This window comes from Pteropus medius, unplaced genomic scaffold, assembly GCF_902729225.1.
Source record: "Pteropus medius unplaced genomic scaffold, Ma_sr-lr_union100, whole genome shotgun sequence".
Taxonomy (NCBI): domain Eukaryota; kingdom Metazoa; phylum Chordata; class Mammalia; order Chiroptera; family Pteropodidae; genus Pteropus; species Pteropus medius.
Window position 1 is genome coordinate 22,032,371 of NW_024349803.1, and position 17,476 is coordinate 22,049,846.

General features: G+C 60.8%; 1 protein-coding gene across 6 annotated transcripts in view; it reads left to right on the forward strand.

Moving 5' to 3' along the window:
* TEX264 (testis expressed 264, ER-phagy receptor) overlaps window positions 1–15,756 on the forward strand; it is a 27,677-nt gene extending 11,921 nt beyond the window's left edge. For all 6 annotated transcript variants that reach the window (XM_039837897.1, XM_039837893.1, XM_039837899.1 and 3 more), the window contains 2 exons: window positions 11,736–11,904; window positions 15,180–15,756. In XM_039837897.1, coding sequence (XP_039693831.1) covers window positions 11,736–11,904; window positions 15,180–15,472 — 462 coding nt within the window. In that variant the 3' untranslated portion in view covers window positions 15,473–15,756. The remainder of the gene's footprint in view (window positions 1–11,735; window positions 11,905–15,179) is intronic.
* Window positions 15,757–17,476: the final 1,720 nt, after the last annotated feature.

A 17,476-nucleotide genomic window follows, 5' to 3' on the forward strand; every position in this document is an offset into this window, starting at 1 on the left:
TCTGCATGGGCTTGTGTACCTGCTTCCTGAGCCCAGGCCTGGGGCAGCGAAGACCGGCCTCGTCTCCTTCAGTTCCCAGTCCGGTCGCTGGCAACGCTGGCAGACTGGTCTGTCCGGAGGAAGCAGGAGAGGCCGCCAGCAGGGGATCTGATGGGGTCTCTGTCCACAGAGATGTTTTGCAATTTTCCCTGTTGCACATCCCTCTTTCTCTGAAACATTTTGTAAACTTGGGTGCTAGAGAAGTGACCCCAGTTTGGGCTTGGAAGTGATTGTTTATTCATCTGTTTAGCTTACGTTTAGTGGACGTCTGTGTTGGACGCGACGTGAGATGGTGTGTGAAATAGGCATTCACGGTGAGGTGCGGCGATGGGTATAGCCAAAGATGGGGTGCATGCAAGGAAAGAACGGGGCGAGGAAAGGCAGAGGACCAGCTAGGACAGAGTGGTCAGGGCCAGCCTCTCGGAGGAGTGACCGCTCAGGCCAAATCCCAGGGGTGAGAGGGTTCTGGGAAGAACAGAGCGAGAGCGCGGGTTTGATCGGAAGGCGGTAGGAAATCTCAGCAGGGACGGGACACGGTCTGAGCCTACGGGACGGGCTGTCCCAGCCCTGGGCAGGGAGGGGACAGTCACGGGTCATGGGGGGGGTGCCGGGCAGGGTGCTCAGGGGTTATGCCGAATCCTGCGACAACATGGGCCTTTTACACACCTTGGAAGCAGGGCAGTAGCTACAGAGATACGAACAAGGGCCAGAGGTTTATGGAGTGTTTGGGAGTAAAACTGAGGACTTTGGTTGGAGTCGAATGTTGAGGGGGAGGAAAGGAGGAGCAGAGTCTAGCCAGGTTCCGTCCCCTCTAGCCTGAAGCAAGGCTGAGCTTCTGAATTGCTTTCGGCTTTTATGGCGGGAGGCGAGAGGAGACCTAGTAGCTGAAGCTGACATCAGCAGTAAGGCTGCAATTAAGCCATGGCGCTCGGGGAAAGAAGCGTCGAAGGCGTGGAGTCTGGGACTAGAAAGGGAGTTGGGCTGGTAGTGGATGGATATGTTTAGGGACAGAAGACATATTGACAATGTTGCCCTAAGGGAGGGAGGGGCAGCCTGGTGACAGCACAGGCTGTGCAGAGAGCATGTAGCCAGTGTGTGGCTGGGGTTGAGGAACAGGAGGTCAGCAGGAGTGTGTGAACTTGGTGGTCATTAGGGAGCAGTGACTTTGTTCTCTCCAGGCAGCTCAGGGGAAGAGAGCCACAGCGGCTCTTGATGGAAGTGGGGAGCCTATGGAGCCCCTGTTAGAGTGTGAGGAGTCAGTGTCAGTCGGGCTGAAATGAAATGAGCAAATGGGGCTGTGTACCTCAGTGAGTCAGAGACAGGAAGAAGAGAGAGAGACGCCGTCGGGCAGAAGCTGACAGAGCCTGAGGGGAGGGGCAGGCGTGCCAGTCTCCTGCTGAGCCTCTGGAGTGGGGAAGAGAGAGCAGCCCAGGGGTGCCTGGGGAGGGTGTTTTACTGGGAGGCTGGGGGCGGGGGGGCTGGGGGCTGTGGACCAGGCTGGTGAGGCAGGCGGAGGGGGGGTGTGGGAGGGGGGCGCCGGCTGGGGGTGAGGGCAAGAGGGAAGACCTCAGTGCCCGAGGCCCGTCGGCATGGCTCCTGGGGTGGGGGCTCACCCGGTCCCCCCGGGGAAGGCTGGCGCGTGGTGTCTCTGGTCTTGTCTGTGCCATGCTCAGCGTCGGGCCAGACTGGAGGCGTACCCCCAGGAAGAGGCCTTCTGGGTTCCAGACCTCAGAACAGGATGCATGGCGTGTGGCATGGTGGCGAGCAGCTCAGCCACCAAAGCCTGTTCCTGGCTTCAGCAGTTTATTTTTAGACACCTTTGTCCAAATTTCCCGGCCCCTGACAGCTTCACAAGTTGCCTGGTTTTGACGTCACCTCTTTGATGAAAACCCTCCTCCCTCGTCCCTTGTCCCTCCTCCCTTGTCCTCATCCCTCCTCCCCCTCTTAGAGCCTGTCAGCTGTGCTCTGGGCTTGATTCTCCTGGGGTGGGGGCTGGAGGAGGGGGAGTACCGTCCTCTTTCCTGCCTGGGAGGGAGGCGGAAGCCAGGGGTAGAGGGGAGAGCAGGGCCTTCTCCGGAGATGTCTGCGAGGCATGCTGGTGTCACCCGGCCACCACCTGGGAGAGTGAGGGGTGCCAGGCTACCCACGGTGGAGGCGTGGCCAGGGTGCTCTCTGCTGGTCCCTGGAGCCGGGGGTCACCTCTGCCCCTGTTTAGCCTGACCTTGTGTCTTTGGGGAGCTAAGCCAGGTGAAAGATGAGGAAGGGACTGGCTGTTTGCTGGCATCAGCCTGCAGTGGACAGGGGTGGCCCTGTGCCTCTCCCAGCCCAGGAGACAGAGGGGAATGTGAGCCTCCCTCCCTCACCTGCCCTCTTCTCCACTGCCGGGGACAGGAAGAGGAGGCCGCCACCAAGCCTCCGGGCGCTTCTGTCTCTCCGAGCTGGGACCACTGCCTCTGACCCTAAATATTATTAGGTGTGTGAAGCTGTGACAATGCGTGGTTGTGTGTGTGTGTGAGGGGGTTGTGTGTGTGTGAATTTGTGTGTGTATGCGTCGCATTAATGCGTATTGATTTGTGTGTGTCTGCGTGTATTATTAGTTTGTAATGCGTGTGTGTGTGTGAATTTGTGTGGCTACACGTATTGTGTGTGTAGTTGTGTGTGTCGTGTGTGGTTGTGTGTGTCGTGTGTATTGTGATTTGTGTGTCTTGTACGCCCATACCTGTGTGTGTAATAATGAGTGGAAGTATTAATGGGCGTGTGGTAGTAACCAGGCGGCGTATTATTATGCGTGTGTGGATTTGTGTGTCGTGTGTGAGATTTTGTGTGTGTAATGCTGCAGCGCCTGTGTGTGTATTATTAATGATGCGTGTGTGCGTGTGTGTGTGCATGGTTGTGTGCGTGTGTGTGTTGTGTGGTAATGTGCGTGTGTGGTGAGTAGGTAATGCGTGTGTGTGTGCATGGTTGTGTGTGTGTGGTTGTGTGTGCGTGCACGTGCGCACACACACGCCTTTCTTTTTCTCCACCTCTCTGGCTTCCCTCTGAATCTGAGGCCAGATCTGCTGTGGAGGTGCTTCAAGTGGCGTGACAGACAGCAGCCGTTGGCTTTCTGATCAGGAGGAGAGGGAGGGCTCGGCAGGCTGGGATGAGGACGGGAGCCAGTGGCCTCAGACAGCTCTGGGTGAGGGACGGGAGAGCAGCTCTGTCCTCGAAGTTGCAGATGGGCCTGAGCCAGGGTCAGGATTGGTCTCATGGGATGGCAGGGGTCGTGGGGGTCACTGTGAGGAACCTGGAGAGAATCATTTGTCAGGGCTCTGTGGATTCTGGAAGGATGGCTGGGTCCCAGCTTGGTGGTGTGCGTGGCAGCCCCTGCCCTTCTGGCTAGCCTTCCCCAGCAGGCAGCCTGGCAAGCTGAGCTACAGGGGCTGGAACTCTGCCTTTCTTCACAGAAGCCCCTGGAGGCCCCCAGGCTGAGCTCTCTGGGACAGTGTGTATGAGGGTCCCCGGATACTGCGGGACTGTCGGCCCATGTGGAAGACACTCCAGCTTTGTCAGGCTGCTCTGCCAGAGTCCAAGGAGGTGACCTCCAGGGCGAGAGAGGCCACTCCCCGAGCCCCAGGAAGGGGTTGTTCTGGCAGCTGTGGGAGGGAACCGAACTCCCAAGGCCGCAGAGGAGACGGCCCGGGGCCTGGCGTCTGCCCAGAGCAGTAGCGAAGGCCGCCAGATTCACCGCAAGGTGGAGCCAGTCTCGGAGCGGGAGGGCTCGGCACGTGAGGGAGACAGGACTGAGTGAGGCCCGGGGGTGCCGCGTGTGAGAGGTCCCTGAGCGCCGTCTGCAGCAGCTGGCGGGGGAGGTCATTGAGAGTGTTAGACTGGCAGCCACACCTCCCTGCGCCTGACTTCCTGTCGGCAGGATCCACAATCTCCATAAAGCCCCTTCCCCTTGGCCTCTGCTTTCTGGGAGTTGGGGGTCCTGTGATGTTTGGGCATCTTCTCCTGAGTTGAGAGACCCAGGGCGTTGTCCGAGTGCAGGCCGGCCCTGGAGGTCAGGCGTTGGCTCTTTCTCCGTAGACTTGGGGAAAAGCTGGGGCACTGGGGGCAGGAGAGCTAGTGGACAGAGCTCGTCTGCTCTGTCTGTGCGTATTAGCTATTCAGCTGAGCAAAATGTCACTTACCCGACACCTCCAACATGCCATAGACTTTGCTAAGCTCTTTATATGCTTCATCCTGTTTTATCATGGCACCCAATAAGATATTCAATAAACGTTTGTTAAATGAATAATTCATACACTTATGATTATTGTGTGGAACAGTTGAGTTGATGGGGTTGTCCTACCAGGGGTTTAAAGTGGACAGGGACCCCAGACCATAGTTCCCAGACTGCTCTAAGCAGGAGCCTTGGGGCCGTGCTGAGGTGCCCCCTTGGCTGGAAGCCAGGGATGGGGTCTGCACGCGGACCCTCGCCTGCTTCCCCTGGGGTGGCTCTGCTCTGGTTCGGAGAAGTTAGTGACTGCGCCGAGGCGCTAGGAGGACTTCCTTTATTGAAAATAAAGCTCAGAACCTCCCCACATTAGCTCAGCAAAGGTGATGGACATGCAGAGAGAGAGGACCCCAAATTTCACATCCCGCTGGGGCTTCCTTACCTGGATTCCCACTGCTGGGACCATGCTGCTCCTCACTGGCATCCTGGCCCTGGGGCCTGGCAGACTGCTAAGGCAGCCGGGAGCAAAGGGCAGCAAGAGTCCGGCTGCCCGCCTCCCCGGCAGGCACTCGTCAAGGGGGGCCTTGGCAGCTGTGCGGGCACAGGGAACAGCTGTTGCAGATGCCTTATTGGGCCTCCTGTCCTCACCCTCAGTGAGGTGGAGATGGCTCCGTGCCAAGCTTTCCTCACTGGGGCTCCAGGGCCAGCTCACCTGCCAGTGCTGCCACCTGCTGATTGGCTCGCCCCAGCTCAGGGAGGAGGGCACTCAGCAGTGCCAGGACCTGGGGCTGAGTGACGAGCCCCCAGACTCTTTCCTCCCTCGTATCTCCAGCCACCAGGCTTCGCCATGCCCAGGGGATATGAGGCGGGGAGGGGATGGCTTCACTGGCACAGGCAGAGCAGCTTTGCCCGGGGGGGGGGGGGGTCCGGGGGGTGGCATATGCGCTGAGCGTTCTCCAGGTGGGAGGGCGGTTCAGGCAGAGGCGCCGGCTTGGGCGAGGCTTATTGCGGCTGGAGTACAGGGGAGGAGCGAGAATGTGGGCCCAGGAGGTGAGGCTGGGTCCCGTAGGCTCCAGGGAGCCACTGATGCTGTCTGAGCAGATGGGTGATTGACCTGTCCAGGCGGGGCTTTGGAACAGGCCTTGAGCACAGGGAGGTGGGCGGAAGAGCCAGAGGCCATAGCCGAACTCTCGGCGAGGTTAACAAGTTAGCTGAGAGTAGCGCTGATCCCCCCAGGCCAAGAGGGGGCCCCACCACGCCCCTGCATGTTGGGATGTGGAGGGCTCGCAGGAGGCCAGGCCCCTCCCCTCTGCCGGCCTAGGCCCTGGCACCTGCTCCTCGGCCCCTTTGGCTTCACCCCTCCCCACTCCCCTACCCCAGGAGTGAAAACGCAAAGCCAGCCTTTGCTGGGGCGGGCGTGGGAGCTACCACTCTCAAAATACCAGCTCGATGTGGTAGCTTGGCAGCCCTGCAGGACCCTGGGGGCTGAGGCTTGTCTGGATGGTGCCGTGGGCTTGGCCGTCACCATCCAGAGGGAGCCTCTTTCCCCAGGCAGATGGGACTCAACAGGAAAATTTCTCTTGCTCTTCTCCAGAAAGCTTGGGATTCCGGGATCGAGGAGGGGGCTTGTCCTGCAGAGCAGAGCACCTCTGCCCTTCAGCAGAGCCCTTGGATAAGGAGAGGCCAGCGTCCAGCTGTGCAGACGGGACACCCGCGGCTCCAGGGGAAGGGCCTCCCTGAGGGGCGAGCGGAGATCAGAGGCGCCAGTCTGGCGTGAGGCGTTAGGGCTCCTGCACTCGCCCACCTGTCCTTGCCCTCTGGCGCGCTCTGGTTCCTCCGGCTCCCAGGCGCTTGGCTTCGTGGCTCCATCTGCACCGAGCAGCCTTCCCGCTGCTGGGTAATCAGTCAGCCGCATTTCGTCACTTGTCCGGACGGGGCTCCAGGTCCTTGACTGCGCAGATGCTGCAGAGAGCAGCCGGGCCCTGGAGAGGGGCCCGTGGAGCCTGTCATGGCAGCCGGGCTGCCTGGGAAGCTGTGGTCCCCTCCCACAGGGAGAATGGTGGGGTCCCAGGACAGAGCCCCCCAGCTCCCCATGGAGTGCTAACTCTGCTCCTCACAAGCCCAGGAAGGCCATAGCAGGGCTGAGCTGGGGTCGGGTATGGGCCACCTGGGCCCTGGGGAAGAGAGGCTGAGCATGGCTGTAGGGCCAGGGGGTTCCCGGTCCACCCACTTACTAGGGCGCGTAAGGGCTTGTGTCCCCTGTGCCTGCTTACAGGAAATCACCCTCCCCTGCTCCTCAGTGCCCTGGCCCACCCTGGTCTCCCAGAAGTTCATGGGCAGAGTAATAAACGCCGCCAGGGACCCCCCCAAGGGCCGCCCAGGGAGCCAGGTCCTGGGCACGTAGGGATGTGAGCACAAGTGTAAATTGCATGGCGGCTGCCGACTCGGAGGTGAAAATGAAAAGTCTTCAGGCAGCGGCAGCAGCAGGCACAGCGGGCTGGGGTGCCAGCCACAGCGGACGCCTCCCTCCTCACTACCCCCGCACCCCGTTCCCCTTTCTGCAGTCTTCCCCAGGCTCCTGCCATTCAGGGGGGCTCCTAAGTGGCCCTGGGCTAGACCCGGCCCCCAGGAGGCCGTCATTGCTCGCGTCCATTATCTTTCCTAACTGTCTGACTAGCATTTATAAAAATGAGCCGTGCTTTGTGTTTTCTGGTCTTAATATCTGTGGTAGTTTCTCCATTGATTTTTGGGGGGGTTTCAAGTATATAATTGTCTTATCTTTAAGCAAGGGTGTTTTTATTCATCTTTTCCAGCTTCTCAGTTCTTTTGAGATCCTCTATTCCAATCTCTTTATCTTATAGTTGGGGAGGTTGAGATCCAGGGAGAGGCCCCCCATCCGCCAGTAGCTATGCCGAGGCTCTGGGCTCCTGAGTAGAGCTCTCTCTTCCACCTCCTGCCCTGTCTCTGCTCTCCCTGATGGCCCCTTCTCACTCTGTCCTCTGCCTGCCATTTTCAGAGCTTTGGGGAGTGTGCTCAGTAACCCTTTTGCAGGCTCTCCCTGCTGGCACTGCAGGGCCCCGAGAGCTGTCTCCTTCTGTCGCCTCCCACCCCGCAGACAGGTTCAGGTTCTGGGCCGAGGCTGTTGGGAGGCCCAGTGGGAAGGAGAGGGGGCCAGGGAGGGGGAAGTTGACAGAAGTTCCAGAGCAGAATAATAACAATGTGTCACATTCCAGCCACTACCCCTGCTGTGCCTCCCCATCACTTTGCACGTGCAATGCAGGCCAGCTGCCTAAGGGGCCTCTAGGGTCTGAGCCCCGCTCACGGGGACTGCTGTGTGCAGGCGGGTGTGCGTCCATGTCTGTGTAATTAAAAATCAGCATGCCTCGCTTCACCCAGCGAAGAGATGCCACCACCTCGGGTGGGATGCAACAGCTGTTTGCTGGCTGCGCGGCTGCCCAGCTGTCCAGCCTGCCACAGACGGATGGGCCGGGCTGGGCAGCTCGGGGTGAACAGAGAGGGCCAGGGCCCCCCACCCCAGTGGGCCGGAGGTGGCAGTGGAGATTGGGTGGAGATGGACACAGCAGACCTCATTCCTTTCTGGGCCTAGAGCACATGGAGGAGATGCGTGACCCAGTCCTGGGCCTGCACTCGTTACCGCGTCCTTTTGGGGATTTGAGGTCACGGAGCTCTGAGTAGCCCAGGAGTGAGACCCACTCTCCATATCTACCCGGGCCTGACTCTTTGCCCCCGACACCTGCCCGAAGCAGAATGCCAGGCGAAGGTAGTTCAGGCCCTGTCTCCCCCCTCCACTCACTAAGCCCTCCCGGCGGGGCGGAGGGGCGCTGTGGGCCTGTGGGCAGCCTTGGCCCAGCTGCTTGGCCCAGCTCGTCCCCCACTCGGGAGGTGAGCACCACCTGAGGCGAGGAGGGGGTGTCGTGGTGTGTCCCTGTGGTGGCCGAGGCAGTGGCCCTGTGGCACTGCTTCTTCCTTTACCCGCCAGCACCATGGGGGGTGGGGTGAGCCAGTGTGGGTGCAGGGGTGGGGGGAGTGCTGGTGACTGAGATCTCCTGGAAATCCCTGCATTGTGGGCGGTGTCCCACGTCTCCCCTTTGTTTCTGCTTGTGGGAGGTCCAGGTGGGAGGGGAGCCTTGGAGCTTTGGGGACTAGAATGCCTCTATCCTGTTTGTAGCAGCTCCAGGTGGCACCTTGGCCTGATGAGCTGGCTTCTTCCTGTTAGATGGGGAGGATTGTGGACATCCGCATCTCTTCCACCGTAGAGAGGGGCCCAGTGGTCCCTCTGAGTCTGCGTGTGGGAGGGAGTTGCCCTGGGCTCTGGCATCATCCGATGGCCAGTGGCTTCAGTGGCCAGAGCAGGTTCCCTTGTCCTGGTGATGCTTCCTCGGGCCTCACCTGGCCACGGGAAAGGGTGTGCCCAGGGCTGAGAGGACTCCGGGTCCCGTTCACCAGCAGTACCAGCCCAGTGTGGCGTTGACCTGGCGTCCTTGGCTCTTGGCAGTCTGCTCTCTGAGGGCTCCCTGGGGCTAGCTGAGGGAGAGGCAGCTGGCCTCGCCTTCCTTCAATGATTTTCCAATACTTACCGGCTCATCGACGTGCAGCGGGGCCCCGAGAGCTGGCCCGAGGCTGCCCTCGCTTCCCGAGAGGGGAAGGTCTCGTCCTCTCCCCCAGTCACTTAGGGACAGGGGGTATGGCCAGTCCTGCCTCTCACCCTCCATCCCCAGCTACCACTGGATTCACTATTGCTCAGTGAGCAGAGCACAGAGACAGGTCTCCCAGGAGAGGCTGCAAGGACATCCGTGAGCCCGTCCCATGCTCGTGGGCCTGGGTTGGAAGTTTGTACCTTTGCCTTCTTCCTGCCCCTTCTCTTCTGCCCCCAAGTCTGAGTTTTGACAGGACCTAGCGTGTGTTAAAATGATTTGGGGCTGAGCTGTCAATGAGATTTTAATTAGCTTCGTGCCTCCCTCCACAGAGAGTGCCAGGGGCCTCCAGGTGGTGAGGGTAGGGCCGGGCTGGCCTTTGGCATGAGGCTGTCCCTCCAGGGGCCTGGGAGCAGGCTTGGGCAGCGGTGTTCCCTGTGTGGGGTGCTGCGAGGAGTGGGGACTGGGCAGGGAAGGAGGGGTGCGTAGCCAGGCCACCGTTTTCTCTCCCTCCTCTGTTTTCCCTGTTCCTCCGTTCTCCCGATGGCTTTGAGATGAAGGCTACAGCAAGGATGGAGGATACAGTTTCCATGGCAACGGGGCTGTCCACAGCCAGGCAACTTCAGAGCTGGGCTCTCCGGAGGAGGCAGATGCGCAGAGCAGCCGCAGAGCTGCCTCCCGCCTGCCAATGAGGGGGCTGACAGAGCAGGTGGCAAGGGTGGCTGCCTGGTGCGGCCCACCGTGATGCCCAGCTCGGAGGGGAGGTGGAGAGAGCACCGTTCCCTCTTATTATCCCTGTGACTTCCAAAAGGGGAACCAGGCAGGCGGCCTGAGTGTTGGCAGAGGTTGGGGTAGGGCTCCACTGTCCCCGGAATTTCTGGGTGAGCACAGGCTCTGGTTCCTGGGAGCACCCCCAAAAGCCACCTGTCTACAGCCCTCGAGAGATGGGCCACCAGGTAACTGATGGTCATGAAGGGGCCTTCCCTTTGGATGCTGGGAATGCCCAGGGCATGGAGATGCTGGCGAAGGTCCCGTCCTGATTGGCTTTAGGAGCCCTCTTCCTTTTTCTTCCCTCTGGCCAACAGGGAAGACCTGACCCTTCGGAGGGCCACCCTGGCCCTGGTGACATGACCCATTTCATTGAGTGGGGCTTGGGTTCGGCAGATGCCCACCCCCAAGTGCTGGCATTAGAACGGCCCCAAAGCCGGGTAGCTCCTGCCTCCCGACGTGTTCTCGGCCCACGTCCTCCTCAGGACCAGGGCTGGTGTGAGTGCGTGGGCAGGTGGGGAAGCGGAGGCAGCCGTCGGTGTACCCAAAGACGGGAGGGGCCAGGGGTGGGCTCCGGAGATGGCCCAAGGAGCACCCCAGGCTGGCAAAGAAAGATCAGACTCAAACTGTTAAAAATGATTTTCCTTCACTGGCCCCACAAGTGTCTGGGCTAGGGGGTCCCACCCTGCGTTTGCGCACAGGGAGACTTAGGGTAAAAGTCTTCGCCTGGGTCCTCCGTGGAATCAGGCCGAGCTGGCCTGGCCATCCGCCCCCACGTGGCCTAGATGCATCCTGCCTCCAGCCGGCTGCTGAGAGCCCTGGCCGGAGAAATCTTTTAGGCTTATTCTTTCCTCTCTCCTCCCAGGGGCTCTTTTTCACCCCTCTTCACTTGCTTTGATTAGAGGGGAACCCTCAGCCTAGGCTCGGCCAGGCAGGCGGACGAGCGGAGTCCTGGAGTGGCCTCTCCCCACCGGCTGCTCAGTGTCTCATTACCGCTAAGTGGAAAGCTCACTTCAGAGCTCGTGGTGGGAGCCAGGCGGGCGCTATAAATAGCCATCTTGTGAAGGTTGGCGGGTGAGCGGTGACAGGCCAGGGGCCTTGCGGTCATCTTAGTGGGTAATTGCGCTCTACTGTAGGAAGGGGCGGGGCTCAGGAGCAAGCTGCAGCTGACCCTGTTCTGACTGTCTCTGCCTCGGCCAGCTCTGGCGCCTCCCCACCCACACGCGCTGCGGGTTGGGGAGCTTCGGGCTCTGCGTTCAGAGTCGTGGAGAGCCTGTCTCAGAACTTGGGACCCTATCAGCTGGTACTTCAACCCGCTGCGGAGTCGAGGATGACGACCTGTGTTAGACATACCTGTTCCGCTTGCCTGTCCAGCCTCGGGGCTGCCCCTCAGCCGAAATTATGGCCCCGTGGTAAGAAGGGCAGCGACCCAACACATCCGATAGTCTCGGAGGCTGGCATAGCCCTGAACTTGCAGTGGGGTGGGAGGAGAAGAGGGATTTAGCTGGCCTGGAACCCCTGTCCAGGACTTGTCAGGAACGTGTCTGCAAGGGCAGGGCCTGGAGGCCTGAGGGTCAGCGCGCTGGCCTCTCCTGGTGTCTGTTGGTCAGTTGGTCAGTCAGTGTTGTCCAGGCTGGAGAGGAGGTCTGAGGTCCTGGGATGGAAGTTGTGGCAGGTCACATCTTGGCTTGACTTGGGCTCTTGGGGCTGTAGTTTGTGGGGTCCCTGTCCTGGAGTGACCCGGTATGCTAAGCTCCATGGCTCTGCAAGACCAGTGCTTTCCGACACAGACACACACGTAGGATTGGCAGTGCCAGGCTCTGGGGTTCTTTTAGCTCCTGTCCTAGGACATTGTCCCCAGGACCCCTAGATCCTCAGACCCCTGCCCCCCTGGAGTGTGGGGCCTGCCCTTAGGGGCTCCGTGTGCCCCCTCAGCAGGGCTTTGCAACTGGAGGGGGATTGGGGCAGCAGGCAGAGTCCCCTGGGACCCGGCCATGGTCAGTTCCTGGGGCCACTCGGGGACCAGCAGGTCAGGGGCCCTGTGGGGCTCATCCTTCCCCTTCCTCCCTGACCAGGAGCGGAAGCTGTGTGCCCACCCTCGGCTGGAGATCTACCAACAAGACCAGATCTACTTCATGTGCCCACTGGCACGACAGGGAGACTTCTATGTGCCTGAGGTGAAGGAGACAGAGCGGAAAAGTCGGGGGCCTGCCGAGGCCAGTGACACGCAGGTGGACGACACAGGTACGGAGGGCGGGGAGCGAGGCCGGCCTGCCTGGAGCCCTCTCTCCGGGTGTGCGGGACGTGGTCGAGGAGGCTCCTCCTGGCTGGGCTGCACTGTGGGTGTCCAGTGTCCACCCCAGGACTCAAAAGCAGAGTTGCCTATTCCCAGACACGTGGGTCCACGTGTGTGTGGGTTCGTGCATGTTACTCCTGACGACACAGACGCGAAGATTCTGCCCGGATTCCCTTCAGAGGCAGCAGGAGTAGTACCCTTAGGGACACAGATCACAGACAGCTGGGTGCTCGTGGTGGGTGGGGACTGAGGCTGCTCGGGAAAGGCGTCACTTGGGTGGGCTCATCAGGAAGTAAGATTGGCACTGGATCTGGAAGGTAAGAAGCGGAAGATGTTCTCCTGCCCCCCGGCATGGGGTCCCACCCAGAGCCAGCCGCCTCCCTGCCAAAGAGCAGCCAGAGAGCGGGCAGAGGGGGCCGCTTCGGTGCCCAGCCCCTGCCACTGCAGCAAGCCTTCGCGCCCTAGGTCTTGGCCTGAGGATGCTTGCCCGCTCCCAGCCCTACCCCCGTCATGACCTCTTGTGACCATGGGCTGTCCTCAGGGGTAACATCCCGAGGAGTCGCAGGGGGTCCGACCCTCGGCTGTGCCGGCGGGGCCTCTGTGAGTGGAGGCCCGAGAGCTGGGGGCGGTGCAGGCCAGTCCGGGGCGGTGTCCCTCTTCACTTCCTTCTTTAGGAGGCTCCCTCTGTCCATCCAGTCTTCAGCAGCCAAGGTCACCCCAGAGAGGCATGGTTGGCAGGGGTGGGGGTGCTGAGAGGCAGTCTCCACTCCCTAGGGGCTGTGTCCAACACAGTTAGCTTCATCTGCCACTTAATTACCTCCGTGGGGCACTGCTCCCACCCGCCTGGCGGTACCCGGCAGACACTCTTCAGTGTCCCTACTGTGGGCACGGGGTGTGTCACAAGGTCAGCGGGCCCAGGCAGTACTCATTGCAGGAAGGGGAGAGCACCTTGGCCTTCCTTCGACCTCTCTCTGCCGCCTCACCCCCCTCTTTGGCCCACCCACCCAGCCTCCCTCACGCACAGTGCCTGCCGGGGTGGCAAAGGACTCCTTGGCACCCGCCACAGCCGGCTGCAGCCAAGGCTCCCACACCCCTAGCTCTTGGCCCCGTCCTCCCCACCAGCCCGCCCGCCCACTCCCTGGTGTGGGGGCCGCGAGATCTGCCCCTCTCTGACAGGGCCTGTCCTGACACCCGGGGCGGACTCTGGGAGTCTGCCTGCCAGGTGCATGCCACTTACATGGCAGTGCATAGTGGGTGCCCAGCCACCCAAGGCTTGGCCTGTCCCTGCCTCCCTGCTGGGGCCCCTCTCAGGCTGGGAGGTGAAAGGGGGTGATTAGCTGCCTTGTGCCTGTTATTACATTGATGTATTATTTAGCTCCAGGGAGGCGATGAATATTTGATCTCCTTGCACTGGCTGTGGGCAGCAGAGGAAGTGGGACTGGGGTGAAGGTGGCAGCTTCATTCCCTGCCCCAGCAGCCCTGCGGGTATCGGTCCCCTGGGACAGCCCCAGGACTCGGGGACTTCCTCCTACGTAGACTGGTGGGACTGGAGGGGCGCCGCTTCCCTGCCTTGTGCTCCTTTGCCAGAAGTGTCCACATGTCCCTAGGGGCTGCCCTCCTCCCAGCATGCTGGGCCCTGGCCGGAGGGGGAGCCCCTGGGTTCTCTCCTCTGATCACTTGGAGCCCAGGAGCTGGGAGGCGGAGGAGGTTTTCATACCTGGATCCCAGCCAGCGGGCAAATGGGCAGGAAGAACATGATGGTTTAAGAGGGCCAGGCCCCCTCTTTTGCTTCTTCCAGGCTGGCAGCCCCTGGGACACTGATCATCATTTAAGGGTCAAATGAGGGGCAGGTGTCCTAAGCCAGGGTGAGTGGGAACCACCCCCAACTCTGGGTGTGGCCCAGGCTGTACCCTGGGAGCCATGACTGGGGTCCCAGCAAGAAAACTGAGTAGCCTGGCGCTTGCAGAGCAGAGCTCACTGTACCTCTGCCAGTAGGGCCCAGGGAACATCTTCTTGGGGCCAAGGGGACTGGACAGGGAGCAGATCCCAAATTCCCCCACCCCGACCCTAGACCCCAGCTGAGGCTCAAAGTTCCAGGACAAGTTGAAAGGCCAAGCAGTCCCCAGCTGCGCCTGGCCGGGGGCTCCATCGCCATGGAGACAGGATCTGGGGAAGCTGGCCCCTTCATCTTCTGTGATGTTCAGAGCTGCCCCTTCCCGCTCTCACAGGAAGGCAGGCACATCAGCCTTCCCTCAATCCACAGTCCTACGCACAGTAGGCCTGAGCTCCTGGCCCCTCTTTGCCACCCCAACTGCTGTCAGTGCCTCTGATCTGGGGAGAGGAATTGAGGGGTTGCTCCTCAACAGGGCAGAGGAAGGGCCGCTTCCTGGGGGACATGTGGGTGTGGGAGGGACAGGCTGGGGGCGTCTGGACCCTCAGCCCAGCTCAGCACTGTGTCAGGGTTCTCCGGCTGCCAGTGGAGTGCTCCCTAGGTCCCCTTCTGCTGCTTAGTGGCTCAGGAACCAGCAGCTGTTGGGGGTGAGCAAGGGCTCCTCTGGGTGACCCAGGCACAGAGGAGAAAGCCCTTAAAGTGCTTCATCCCAGCACCCTCCTTTGGGGCAACTGATTGGGGATCTCTCAGGACTTCTTCCCATTCATGCCCTAGCCTCTCCTCAGATGGGGGCTCAGCATGGCCCAGAGGTGGGGGCCACTGACTTCCTGGACAAGCTGCTCCCTGGGGAACCCTGCATAGGGGGAGGAGGACAAGGGAGGAGGCTTCCTGGTCCATTCTGTCCTCACGCCTGTGGGCAGTGTTCTGTAGCTGGCCATGGACAAACGTGGGGGTGGAGGAGGGGCCACCACTCGGGTCTTTGTTCTACCCTCAGCCTCTCACCTCGGGGCTGAGTGGTCCTTAATGGACTTTGGTGGTGGGGGGAGCGGGGAGCAGCAGGCTTTGTGGGAATGCAGGGAGCCGGGGGGCTGATTCGGGGCTGATTCGGGGCAGGGAGAGACATGCACAGCAGGCTGTCCTCCTTCCCCTCCCCTCCTCGCTCACCCCCAGTCACTGCAGCCCCAGTCAGGGCAGAGGGCAGCTAGAATGACCCTCCTGAGCCTGGGGTGCCTTTATTATTCATGAGCTACTGGGCTGGCCTTAGAGCCTCCGTCTCTCTGCGAGGAGGGGGTGGGGGTCCCAGCTAACCTGTGCTCCCTCTTCCTGGCACAGGAGCTGACACAGTGAGTGACACGAGTTCTGTAAGCCTGGAGGTGGGTCCTGGCAGTCGGGAGACTTCAGCTGCTACACTGTCCCCCGGGGTGAGCAGCCGTGGCTGGGATGACGGTGACACCCGCAGCGAGCACAGCTACAGCGAGTCGGGCGCCAGTGGATCGTCCTTTGAGGAGCTGGACCTGGAAGGCGAGGGACCCTTGGGGGAGCCAAGGCCGAGTCCTGAGTCGGAGCCCCTGGGGACCCCCAAGTGGCCCCGGGAGCTCAGTACCCCTGAGAAGGGCGAAGAGTAACCCATGGCCCACGCCCTCCTTTGGGGCAGTCACTGAGGAACTGAGTAGACTCTTCAGCCCTCTTCCTCCTTCACCTTCCGGCCAGGCTGGGACCCCGACTTCCGCCGCCGGCCTCTAGCTAAGCCTTCTCCTCACTGCCCTCCTGGCTCCCAGGGCCGGGGAGGCCGTGGACTGTTTTCTGCAGCCAGCCCCTGGGCTGCTGCCTCTGTTACATCTTTTTTCAGATTCTCATTGGAGCTTCCAGGACTCGGAATAAAACAAATGATTTTCTTGTTTCACCTGGATTTGGGCTGTGCATTTGTTTGTTCTACCTTGGGGAGCCCTGTGCAGACAGGCCGGGAGCAGGCAGGGGCACCCCCAGCCTAAGGAAAGGAAGGAACAGGGCCCCGTGCCCCTGAGTGGGGGGAGAAGGAGGTCTGGGAGGCCCTCTGCTCCCTGCTCTGTGGCCCCCAGTGGACAGCTGTCCGTCCATTACAGCAGTCCCAGAGGCTCCCCTGAGCGGCTGGAGAGCAGGGCAGGGGGCATGAGAGCTGAGCACGCCCGGGTGGGAAGCTCCCAGGCCTTCGTCTGCCTCCAAGGGGTGCCTTTGTGTCTGTGGCTCGAGCGTGCCTGTGCTCATGCTGGCATCTGCCCAGCAGGTGAGGACATCTCACTAGGCTGGCCGGTGTCTGGGTACTGCCTGTGTACATGTGCACACACACGCCTACCTTTGGTTCTGCGTGTGTAACCATGGGTGGGTCTGCTGGTGGTGGTCCCAGGTGAGGCTCTGCCCATGTGCGCATCAGGATGTGACTGGCTGGGTGTGGCTGTATTTGTGTGGATGGCTATGTGTACGCATTGCTGGGCTTTGTGTGTCTAACTGCATGTGATTGTGTTACAGGGCTATGAGGCGGGCTGGCGAGGAGCGTTGCTGTGGGGGCCGTGCCCTACACTGCTGTGTGTGTGTGTGGCTCTGTGTCTGTGTACAGCTCTTGTGTGGGTGTGTGTTCATGTGCAGTTTTCCTGTGTCTACATGTCAAGCTGTAGGTCTCTGCAGCTGTGTGTGTGTGGACATGTCGACGTGTGTGGCCATGTGTTTGTGACTCCATGTGTACAGCTGTGTGTGTCCACATTTAAAGCTGTGTATTATGTCTGTGCATATGGCTGTGCCGTGGTTGCGTGTTTAGGTGTATTGCCGTGTATGGCCATGTGAGGCTGGGGGTTTACAGCTGGAGTGGGGCTGCAGAGCCGGGTGTGTAGCTGCGTGTCCACGTGTTGGTGATGGGACCATGCAGCCCGCTTGCTGCCGGCCGTGTAGTGGGCCTCTGGGGCTGGCGCTGTGTTTAGAGCCATGATTTTTGTGGGCTGCCTTGGCGAGTGGGCTGGGATTGCTGTGTGCCTCCTGCCTCCTCGGCACCCTGCTGCTGTCAAGCCCTGTGCTCCAGGGGCCTGGCCCATCACTCGCCTATCCCAGGGAGCAGTCGCTCTGAGCCGGCCAGAGAGGGTAAGAGCAGCCAGAGCGAAAAGACAGCCCGTCTGTCTCTCCCGCCTGTGTGACAGCTCTGAGCCCTCATCCCGCTGCCATATCACCTCCCATCATCCATGGAGTGTGTTTGTTTGGGTGTGATGTGTTTGTCTTTCACAGCTGCGCTCCTTCCAGAGCAGTAGGGCATCGGGTTTCTGTGTCCGGGGGAAAAGCCTGTCCTTCCTTGCTGTCACTACTCCCCCATCTACCGTGTGCACATGTAGGTGTGTTTGCTGGAGGGGCCCAGGCTTGGCATAGGCTCATTAGCATGTCCGAAATAGCCTCGCCTCTAACGACACCTGTGGAAGAGAGGGCAGCGCCAGGGGGACGTGTGTGGGGTGCCGCGCTCCTGAGCACTTGTTAGCGTGTGTGCTTGCTGGGGGCAGATAGCACAGGCCCCCTCCCCACACCCTTCAGCACAGTCTGGCGCCACAGCTTATCTGCCACCCCTGTCCAGGGGCGTCCTTCCCCATTCTGCCGCAGGAAGGGAGAAGAGTCCA